We start from the raw sequence: 12,448 nt of genomic DNA on the forward strand, positions 1-12,448 counted from the left end.
GCGATCTCTTACAGGCAACCTTGAATATAAAGAAATACCTAAAACGTAAAGAAATTAACTCCTACCATTAGAAATAGGAGACAGCATGAGAAAATTCACACACGCGGCACCGGTCCCGTGGCCCATGATGGTGACAGAGTGTGGGTCTCCGTTCAGGTCCTCGATGTTGTCCTTGATCCACTGCAGCGCCGCCAGCTGGTCTAACAGGCCGTTGTTGCCGTAGTCGTGGTCGGTGAGGCTGGGCTTCATGAAGCCTGAAAGAGATGGGTATAGTTTTCTTGGTTATGTATGTGAATTTTGCCAGTAGTTTTGCGTGGAGAGTAAAAAGGATAAAAGTTGTTGTGCACTAATGTAAGCTACATTTCTGACGTTCTATCACCAATAAAATTAACCTTTGGAGCCGGTTTTGGCTGGATGAGAAAAAAAGAGGGCATATTATTATGATGTTGTGTTGTACCGCTCCTTGGGAGAAGCCTATATCCAGTAGCCAATGGATACTAAATAATGATGATGACAAATGTAAGGTTGACAAGTGGAGATTGAGTGAGCAATAAGACTCTTAACAAAAGGGTTCTAGCTCTGCAAAATGATATGATTATTAGTAAATCACAGCTTTGGTATTCTCATGAACCGACTTATGACACTTTTCTTTTTCAGTTGGGATTAAAAACATATTTAGGCCAACGAAGCTCACAAACTACCGCTAATGAAGTATAAAATGATAATAAAAGAAGTAAAAAGTAAAGAGTCTTCGGGGATAAGGTGATTAACTCTAATGAAGGATATTATCGAAGTTTCCTCTAAGGCTTAACAGTTTTTCTCTTGAAAACCCGTTGAATATTTAAACTAGTTTATCCTCAGTTTATTAATTCTACGGTCGAGTAAGTAACCAAGTATTTTATCCACAAACAAAGTAAGTATCGGCATAGTACGCCGATACTTTGTTTGGTATAGAAAGTAGTAGGTAAGTACAAGTTAATGGTATTGTTGAGGTGACATGTGGATGACTATGGGGTTGTGGTAAATGACGAATGCAGGATTTCTTGAGGCCAAACTATTTAATCAGATTCTACACATAGTAACCAATTTACATTTCGTGTGTGAACTAAGTGACGGGCGCGAGACGACTAGCGACTGCGCATTGTTCGCTACTGGAAGTTACTAGAAATCTTACATTGCAAAACGTGACTATAACATGTGTCGCTACAGTATAATGGCTAATATTGTGTTCTTTTATGTTATTGTACATTATGAGTATGATTATGCAACAACGACGGGATTGAGAGTGTTCCTAGGTATGATTTATTAATTAATTATAATGATACGAATTTAAAACACAATAATTGTGTCGATGATTATAATTATAATTTTCAAGAGTTAAACTTCGGAATTCCTTCCATCCCTGTAAATATTAAACAGCTTTGTGACTCAAAGAGTACAATACGAGACGTATAATACACACACACACACACACGCACTCACGCCTTGTACTAAATGTACTCCCTTGCGGGGTAGGCAGAGGTGCATTGCTGCACCCACTTTTCGCCAGAGTGTTATGTTAGTCCCAATGTAATAGGGGGCGGGCCTATTGCCATTTTACGGGCACATCCAAGACCTGAGAACAAATATCTGTGTTTAAACAAATATCTGCCCCAGCCGGGAATCGAACCCGGGACCATCGGCTCAGTAGTCAGGGTCACTAACCACTACGCCATTCGGTCGTCACTAACCACTACGCCATTCGGTCGTCGTATAATACGTGACTGAGGCAATATTATAGGTTGTCTCAGATACACACAGGCAATACTCACGTTTACTGGTTTACTTATTCAAACCTCGTGTTCTCAATATATGCGATTTTACAAGAGACGTGCAGATCAAAGGAAATTTCTGGCATATTACTGCAGATGACATCTTGTACATAATATAATATATTTACATAATGTAGGTAAAGAACCACATTCATAACAGAACTCACCTAGGTAGGATAGCCATACCCAATACCTAATTAGAATGAAGAAGTTACAGTAAAAAAAATGTTTCTGGGGGAAACGACATTCGGTTTTACATTGTAAGTACTAGGTCATAGAAGGTCACAAGAGTTTAAAAAATACGTATCAGAATACTTTAGTAAATATAATTATGACGAATAAAAGCCTTTGACTTAAGTATTATAATTAGTAAATGAACTCAAACATTATTCATCAATCCATCAAAAGTAACGAAACAGAATAACTTGTAAATGGACGGGAAATAGATATTCTCTTTTCCTTCAGTCTTAGGGACAAGAATGCCGAAATTTAATTCAAAGGTATTCCACGTATTTAAGCTATTTCGTACTCAGAGCTAAGGTTATTATTGTTGGAGTGTTTTAACATGAAGTTATTTTAGCGAAATACAAAGTATTCCTGGGAAGAACGAAGTAAATATTTCCAAATTTTAACCTACGTATATAAGGACTATGTAAGGAAATTGGTGAATTATGTATTAATTAGGTACCTATGTTCAAGTGAAGACTGCTTTGATGATTAACTTAGACTAACATTTTCGATATAAATAATCTGAAGATTTTCTGGTCTATTAATGACTTTTAATTTTAAAGATAATTAATACGTAGGTTTTTATTCACGATTATAAAGTTGGTGACATACTATAAGATGTTTAGTATGTCGGGTTCTACGGAAAATCCTGATAAAAATATTTTATATGCTATAAATTTTACGTGTCTGTGTAGTATCTATCTGTGGTAGCTTAACTCACAAACAGCTGACCCGATTTTCAATTTGTATTTTTTGGGTCATAGCTAATGTTACCCCACTTGTTCTTTGCCATATTTTTATCAAAATCAGCTAAGCCGTCCAAAAGTTATGCGACTTTTAGTGTTGAATCTCGGGGTGTTTTTAACGTTGTTTAGGTTATTTCTGTACCTCTACTTACCAAGTATCCCCAGTCGGTAATTAACAGTGACCACCATGATGTTCCAGTAAGCCGCCAGCACGCGGCCGTCGTACGGGTTGCCCGAGCTGAACTCGAACGAGTCCCCGTGGATGAACACCAGAACGGCTAGCTCGGGGCGCATTTAAGACAAAAGTTCTCCGTCGCGCTCGCTCTTGAGGCTGCGCGATGTGAGTGAGCGCGATGCAAAACTTATGTCACGTCCTAAATGCGCCCCGTGCTCCTAGCCCAGCAGTGACCAGCACCAGTTATCATCAGTGCAGAGGGCCTCCACTTACGGCCGCCACTTCCGCCTATCTTCGGTTGTATTGGTGCCTCACTCCAGCTAACTGCCAGTTTCAATACTCTATCTATCTATAGCTGATAGTTACAAAAATAACATAATACATAATACACATAAAAAGTTGCATTCTGTCAAAATCGTATGAAAGTAACTGTCAGCTATCGATAGATAAAGTTATTGATTCTGGCAGTACCTAAGTCTAGCGGCTCGCAACTTGCTTCCAACGCTTCTGGCCACATTTGGACAGGGCCTCAACGGGAGCGCCTTCCATTTGCGTAATAAAAAAAATAGTTACTATATTATACTTCTTCAACTCCACTCACCAAGTATCCCCAGCCGGTAATTGACAGTAACAACCATGATGTTCCCGTAAGACGCCAGCACGCGGCCGTCGTACGGGTTGCCCGAGCTGAACTCGAACGAGTCTCCGTGGATGAACACTAGCACCGGGAACTTCTTGAACTTTTGCTCTGGAATTTTAAGAAACGGTTTGTATTAAGTTGTAGCTATGAAAAAGTTCCAGTCGCAATAGTCAAATCCTACTTCCTACTAATATTATAAAGGCGAAAGTTTGTGAGTGTGTGTGTGTATGTTTGTTACTTCCTCACGTCAAAATGGCTGAACCTATTTTAATGAAATTTGGTATGCATTTAGCTGACACACTGGATTAACACAATATATACTTCTTTTCATCACGGGATTCTCTTGGAAAAACTTTTTAAGGTGAAGCGAAGCTCGCGGGAACAGCTAATTACTCCTAAACGGAAAAGGCTAGCTTAATGATGCCGTCTGCAACATTGAAGTAGATCTAACAGCGTCGCGCATAAGAATATTACCAACTAAACGTAGCTTCAGCGGTGTGGTGTGAACTCTGCATTTTCATTCCAAGCTCATTGTGAAACAAGTAGTGACATCTATTGTAAACATTAAGTAGCTTGTGCTGCTCAAATGAAGCTTCGAGTTACAGCTTTCAGTTTCAGGAACCACCTTGTAGTTCACATAAAATTCAGTAGATGGCAGGACATGTAATTAAAAAAATGTTTGTCTGAGCTTTTCACGTGATTTTAACGTAGTGTATCTTATCTTACAAAGATGGAGCTTTTCAGCACAACTTAGTTATCATTATTTTGGTTATTTTACTGAATTAAATTATTCGTTGGGTAGCGGATGGATCGTAACGGCGTTAGTTTTATGTAGTACAGTAAAAATATATATATAATTAAAAGCCTCAATAATATTTTAATCAAATAAAAACCTCGAACATAAATGGAAATTAAGAGAAACCCTTTGAAAAGCAATAACCAATAAACCATTTTTAGTCAAACCTAAAACTAAAATACGTTACCTCACGTCTAATAGTCGTTATCGACGATACACAAATAAACTTCAACCTTTTTATATCTATAAAACTTTTAACTTAAGCACACAAAAGTATCTCATTTATAACGACTCCAAATTGTTGCGGTATGAATGAATGAACACTTAAAATAGCTGAAAGGAATCGCCTCGCTGCTGAGTCAACGTTGTCGTTTCAAAACGAGAGTAAAAATTAAAAATAGATATTCTCGGAGACCAGAATAAAGAAACGGAAGTTTTAGGAATCTTATCCGGTTTGTGTGACTCTACCAGAGGGAGATCTCTGATTTCATAGCTTCACAGTTGGGCTTCTTCTTCTAGTTATAGAAGTATTTACTTATGTTAGAAGTACTTATGTTCCTTGGGGTCACATGGAATTTCATCGAAGTCCACACTAGGCTGAGCCTGTGTCGTGGACTATATAGGATATAACTATGTATGTATAATAATTAAATATGTTGGGACATCTCACACACGGCCATCCAACCCCAAGCTAGGCAGAGCCTGTGTTATGGGTATCGGACAGCTGATATTTATCTACACAAATACATAGATAGATACATATATCTATCTATCTATCTATATATATATATATATATATATATAATGAATAATGGACCAACTCTACTTTATCATAGCGAGTTGATGAAAATCACTAGAGCTGGAGTAGGGTTGTTCACCGTGGTGAGAGGATGAGTCATAAATATACAAGTCCTATAATATAATCTATATATATAAATATGAATTGCTGTTCGTTAGTCTCGCTAAAACTTGAAAACGGCTGAACCGATTTAGGTAATTTTGGTCTTGAAATATTCGTGGAGTTCCAGGGAAGGTTTAAAAGGTATTAGCCATTTTAAGTTTCTATTTTAGATATGTTTTAGTTGTGGTAATACTTACATCATTGATTTATGTTTAAATTTACTTTCTTATAGCTATTTATTGTATTTTAGACCAAAATTACCTAAATCGGTTCAGCCATTCTCAAGTTTTAGCGAGACTAACGAACAGCAATTCATTTTTAAATATATACCTAGATTATATTATAGGACTCGTATATTTATGACTCATCCTCTCACCACGGTGACAAAACCTACTCCAGCTCTAGTGATTTTCATCAACTCGCTATGATAAAGTAGAGTTGGTCCATTATTCCGAATGGATTGACTTGGACGGGATATCTGTAAATCTTGTAAGAAGCTTATTTTGCGTTTGATTCCAGGGATATCGTTATGACGTAAAACATAAAATTATCTTCATACAAATAGTACAAGTACCTACCTATTATTCGTAATAAAAGTAGTAAACTACTTACATTATCATACTAATAATATCGATGCAAATAAGACAGAGTCTCTGAATTCTTACAGACCTATTTGTGTTTCATTGTGAACTGAAATATTCACAGGGTATGAGTCAACCTATTTTAGAGACTTCCGCATGTGATTTCTGGACGCATTCCTGAGCTATTATTATTGTTAGTGCTAATAACCTTAGCCCCGATGTTACCCTAAGAAATTGTTTTATAAAACAATTTTTAGGGTAACTTAAGGAATAAATTCCTTTGTGCATTATCAATATCTTAGTATGTATGTACCTAATGCAAATAAGGCTGATATGAGCCTGTCTATACCTTCCGTTTAGAGTTATTAAAGCTTCTCATTTTAGGTTAAGTGGTCATCGTATGCTAAATAACTATACCTACTAACTTTTTAGGTAAAACAGTTGATTCTGAAAACAGAATATTATTTAGAGGTAAATGTTGTGAATAATTCCACGAAAATAAATTAAACTTCAACTAAATTGCCAAAAACAAGTGGCCCGTAATACCTACTGGCAACAAAAATTAAATCTCAACTTTTTTCAATTTGCTGGTGGAATTTTCATCGTCACAACACATTTTTTAAACAGGGGAGCTCTTTGTAACAAGCAATTCAACTTTTACGAGCTATCTCTTACACGTAAATGCTGACATTTTGCTCACGCTGCTTAATATAAAGAAAATTATGTAAGTTATGTAACTGATAAAGATGATGATACTTTTTCCACAACACCGAAGGTCCACCGAAATAGACTGCTATTAGCATTAAGTGCGTCTATGCACAAATTTATTTGTGCAATTATGAATTTAATAATAATGAAAAAAGTAGGCAGTAAAAGAAGGTTTTAAATAACGGTTTAAATGCCATACATTATTGGTTTTACCAAAGAACAAAACTACATAACTAACTCCACGACATAATTAATTCTAACATTTCAATTTGCTAGTGATTGTGTGACAATTATCTAGTGTATTGAAAAATACAGCCAAATTGAAGTTGAATGTATAATTCGTGTATGCATGTTTTCTGTAAATTTTGCGTGCAATAAAATCGTTTAACTCTGCGGTAAAAAAACACATAAATAATTATATCTACCGCATCCGTGCTCATTTCATTCGGCAAAACTACCTACCTCCGCAGTAAATAAAACAGTGGTACTCTCAGACACATATGACACTAGATGCCACAAATGCAATCATTTCTATGAAAACCGCGCGTGCCGAAATTTGTATAGGAATTATTATTTTTGACACTGATAATGACAGCTCATCAGCTGGACGGAACCAAATTCAAAAAAAAAAAAAACACGCACTCACGCCTTGTACTAATGTACTCCCTTGCGGGGTAGGTAGAGGTGCATTGCTGCACCCACTTTTCGCCAGAGTGTATGTTAGTCCCAATGTAATAGGGGGCGGGCCTATTGCCATTTTACGGGCACATCCAAGACCCGAGAACAAATATCTGTGTTTAAACAAATATCTGCCCCAGCCGGGAATCGAACCCGGGACCATCGGCTCAGTACTCAGGGTCACTAACCACTACGCCATTCGGTCGTCAACCAAATTCAAAGACTAGAATATTACTAAGGGCGACTTGCACAAACATAATAAATCAAGATTTAGGGTAAAAACTCGATTTAAGCCAACATTGGTATGGATTGACGTTTCTTAAATCGAGATTTGACACTAAATCTAGATTTAATATATTATGTTTGTGCAAGTGTCCCTAAATGTACCAGCCAAAAATTGAACATAATTTATGTTCAACCTTTTTACACGTGTGCAATACATACACTTGGGGAATCTAGTGTCATTTATGTCTCTGGTGATACTAACTCCCACAGTTCGAAAACCAAGCCGCAGTTATAAAATCTAGAGAAATACACAGGTGGGTGTTATTTTAAGACCATTCGGGTCAGTAGAGCGACGCCGAATGATGGACATGTATTTATCCAGCTAAATGCTCAGTAAGGAACAGAATTAATCGTGGAAATGGTATACGATGCGTCAGGGTTAGAACATAGAGTAGCTTTGTATAATTATGTTCCATAAAAGGCCTTACTTACTTATTTATTTATGAATAAATTTTGTTTTAATCTCACATGATAGGTTAGCAGGTAATATTTATAAATAATTTTTATATTATATACTTTCTGTTTTTTATATTTTGCATAGAAGGTAAACAATCTTAGTGTCTCTTTTTATTTAAATTTATAAAAAACTTGGCTATACTAGGTAAGTAGTACCATGAAAAACTGCAGTGTAAAATAATAATAGCCACTTCTCCCTTTAACACTGCGCCTTTTCGTTTAATGGAAATCGACCTGTTTCGATTTAACTGAGAATTATTTTGATTTGAATTTGTGAACGAAAAATGCTTTTAGCATTCGTAATCGCTTAGATATACTGAAGCGCTTAAATTCTTGCTAGATTTGTGTTCGCCACGGAATGAATCGTGAGATATGTGTCTGTTATTGTGGATTTCTATGCATTTAAATGTGGTTTCAATGAGCTAGAGATGTTAGGTCGGGTCACTCCGGTCACAGTCAGTAAACACACTATTTTAGATCATTCAACAGTAGGTAATTGAGTTCGTCAATAAGTCCGTTTGAATGATGGGTAGCTCAAACATTCGTTAATCCCAAAGGTGCTCAGCTGTGATCAGCAAGTCAGGTAAGTGTGTATTTTGTTCAGCAATCGTGTGTGTGAAAGAGTGCACTTAATACATATATCAGCTGTCTGTGGCAGCATAGCTTCTAAACGGCAGAACCGATTTTCATATATTTTTTGGGTCATATGTAATGTTACGCTAAGGTTTCATAGCCATATTATATCACAATCAGCTTAGCCATTCAAAACTTATGCGATTTTAGTGAAGGTCAGGGGGTTTTTTAACTTTAACGTTGGCTAGGTTAGGTTATGTTTTTCAGGAACATCACAGTTACACCTAAACCTATTGTATACATAAACATACCTCTATACGGCACATAGATGTTCAGATACAGGCAGTCTTCAGACTCGTCATTCAGGAAGGCTTCGAGCCTGTGCCTGTAGTTCTGTCTGCCCAGGGACGGGGGGTTGCCCTTCCTGATCGGGGGCAACATCTGAGGGCAGACCGGGGCGAACCGCGTCGCCATTTTGACCCCCGGCCAAAGCGGGGCCGTCACTGGAAATAAATATATTTGACTCTTGTTATGTGTACTTACAGACCATCTATAAAGTCATGAAAACATAGAGTACGATTTTGCAAAGACTTTTTATCACTTCCAGTGATTTACTTAAAGTAAAAAGTGTTAAAAGTAAAATACTGATTTATAATCTACGTTTAACAGATTATTTGTGTTTAAAGTAACGTTATTCCGGCTTCCTTTGACCATGACTTCATTGATGGGCTGTATTCAGTATTTATTTAATAATGAAGTATGTAAATAGTTTTAATTCTATCGTTTCGTAAATATTATGTTTTATCATACTACCGCGTATGAATTTATGAAATTTCATAAGGTACATTGAAACGAGAGTGGTTTCCAATAAAAATATACCGAATCAACATGCCTACACTACAGCATATTTAAGTGTTTCTAGTTTTTTTGGTAAGACCGCTTGCGTTTTGACTTTTACTATACAATGCTATACATCTGACTATAATATTGGTCGATGGTGATTAAGCATCTGAGTTATATCAGAACTGAAGAAGATATGTACATACTATTTATATTACTGGCGATCTTTTATAAAAAAAAACCTTTGATGGGTAGAGTTTTAAAAGTAAAACAGAGCAGTACGTGACATGCACGAATACATTCAAATATTTATTAAAAGTTGTTTGGCATGGAATGTTATTGTATTGTATTCCATACGGTATTTGCTTACTTATATAGTACCTAAATGCTGATTATGTCATTCAATCAAAAATCATTGTATTATTTAAAAGTAAAAAACATATTTTCGGCATGTTTTACATTATTAAGTTTGGTTGACAGGCTGATTGTACTTATTTCAGTAATACAAAAGGAATTTCAGTGTGACTCATCAAACTGTCTGAAACAAATATCTTTTATTTCTCAGCCCGGCTGTCTGAATTCTCAGACCTTCGCTTTGTGTTAGGTAAGAAAGATTTTTTTATTTGCCTAAATTAAACAGAGAAGAAAAATGTTGTAACTTTCGGAGTTCAGACATCTATGAGCTTGAGCTGTGTGTTGTACGAGTGGGGTCGCCGTCAAAGAATAAAATTAGCTTTTCTTTTCAGATATTTTTTTAGGTACTGACTTAAATTAACTACTATAATTTTCTTATGATTTACGTACCTTTATTTGAGTATAGTTGGTATTGTATATTATGTTAGTGCTCTTGCATGTGCTCTTTATTTATTTTTCTTTCGTATGTACGTATGATCAGTGGTGTTAGCATTACCACAGAATAATAACTAGTACCAGGTACAGAAGTCCATCTTCGCAATGGCTATCAAAGAAATATGACTCCATCCCATAAGCAATAAGATCTAATTTAGATCGCGCTCCAGCCGCACACGTTTTTATTTACTTACCTACCAATTTATTTTTGAGGGAATATGCGCCTTATTTCACTGGACTACGGTGCATAATAAGTTATACGTGGTTATACGCATTGAAAAAGAAGCCACCTTAGGGTTGCCTCAGCACCACAGACTACAACGTTTACTAAGCAACGGACTGAGTTTGTAAAAAGAATGTCATGATATTAAAACAAAATAATTTGAATTTAGAATACAAAGCTATTCCAAACTTTTTTTCTATTGGAAATAACCAGTAAAAACAATGACAATTTCATAGTTAAGATATTTTAAAGTACATAAAATATGTATGAATCTAAGTACCTAAAACATTTAATTTTGTGAAAACATGTTTTTTTTCGTTATAATTTATATTATGGATATAATTTATATTATGATACAGAACGTGTTAGTTTCGTTAAGCACTAATCCCACTCAGCGCACATTTTATAATCGATTCATTAATACATTTTGAAGGTAGTTGTGTCTGTAAATTTAATAATTTAACGAAAAAAATATTGGAATAGACTTTGTTCAACATGGAGAAAAAAAGGGTTTGTAGTTCGGATTAATTTCATTTCAAATAAGGAACGTAGAAGAAATCAATAAAATACTTAGATTAGTTTTACCTGTCAGCATCTTTTGGTAATGTAAAAAAAATTAAATTTGGATCACGATCCGTATTTAAGCAATTAAATACGGCACAGTATCTTTTTTTCTTTTTATGTCCATTTTTCTATTCATAATTCGCGCGCGCGTGTATCGTCTTCCGCTTGCGGCAGCCGACTAGATTTGCCCACTCGAAGCGGCAGGCGCCAGGCTGGCGCCAGCGCCGCCCACGCGCGGAGTGACACAGGCCTGGCATTACCAATCATAAGCATCAATTAACAATAGTCAAGAAGCGTCGCTCGCTTGTCAAATGTTATGAAATTTTGGATTTTTTTTACAGGCGAGCGACGCTGATTATAGATTTTTAATTGTAAATGAGTTGGTGGGGTATGGTAACAGAGTTCTTTAATTCATCCTGATTATTATCATTGATCAAGTAAAAGTCATTGTTTAAGTTTAAATACTAACCTGGTGGCATAAACCGCAAATTGGCAACAGGTGGCGCCGCGTACGGTATCCCGAGGAACATTTCCACATTCTGCAGATCATACTGCCTGCTCGGCTTCACTATCAACCCTCTCAGCGCTCCCTGCCTCAGGTGATACTCCCGAGTCAACCTTCGGCCCCCGTCGTCACCACTCGGCGACCCTTCGTTGACCGTCGGCAGCAAGAGCGAGACAAGTATACAAATAAACAGATTGTGATTTATATTGGTTAGAAGAGTCGCGTGCCGGTACGGGGAAGCCATTTTGTTTATGTGCTTCAGTTTGCTCATTTTACTGTGGCGTTCTCAAAATAGTTGCACTTCTTGTTTTACGGTTTGTTTGCTCTTTGGCTTTATAGCTGGAGTCTTTGTGGGCCGAAACATTTGGAGTAGGTGTTTGGATTTCAATTTTATCATCCATTGTCTTTGATGATGAGTTATTATCACTCACTTAACCTACATTCAGTTTTTTTCAGTGAATGAAAGTTTCACAATTTGTGCTTCAGTCACAATCACATCACTATTACTTACAACAACAAAAAAACTCTAAATCTCAAACTTTATCACTAAAAACAACTGGTATGTTAAATCCTTGACCTTTTTTCTAGTCAACGGTTTCTTTTTAAATATTTCGAATACAGAACTCGCGCCTATTTTTGAAATAGGAACGTTCGCGGCGCGTGTCGCCGGCCGTACAACTGGATGCGATCCAAACTGTCCCTGCGCAACTATAATACCGAAATACTATGGAATCTCGCGCAGAGGGGGAAACGTTTCAGCAATAGATTTAGAGATCTTACACAGATTGGAATTTCAAAGGAATTCTGAGCTGGATAGCTGGATTGTTAGTATTTTATATGGGAAGAAATACATGTCTTGTCAAAGATTCAGCAAGATTTTCATGATTAA

At 36.5% G+C, this 12,448-nt stretch overlaps 1 protein-coding gene across 1 annotated transcript in view; it reads right to left on the minus strand.

Moving 5' to 3' along the window:
* LOC105390714 overlaps positions 1–12,237 on the minus strand; it is a 28,685-nt gene extending 16,448 nt beyond the window's left edge. The window contains exons 1-4 of the mRNA XM_048625848.1: positions 11,524–12,237; positions 8,890–9,081; positions 3,562–3,708; positions 66–254 (exon numbers count right to left, since the gene is read on the minus strand). Of these exons, the coding sequence (XP_048481805.1) occupies positions 66–254; positions 3,562–3,708; positions 8,890–9,081; positions 11,524–11,830 (835 nt within the window). The 5' untranslated portion in view covers positions 11,831–12,237. The remainder of the gene's footprint in view (positions 1–65; positions 255–3,561; positions 3,709–8,889; positions 9,082–11,523) is intronic.
* Positions 12,238–12,448: the final 211 nt, after the last annotated feature.

The sequence above is a fragment of the Plutella xylostella genome, chromosome 15 (genome assembly GCF_932276165.1).
Source record: "Plutella xylostella chromosome 15, ilPluXylo3.1, whole genome shotgun sequence".
NCBI lineage: Eukaryota > Metazoa > Arthropoda > Insecta > Lepidoptera > Plutellidae > Plutella > Plutella xylostella.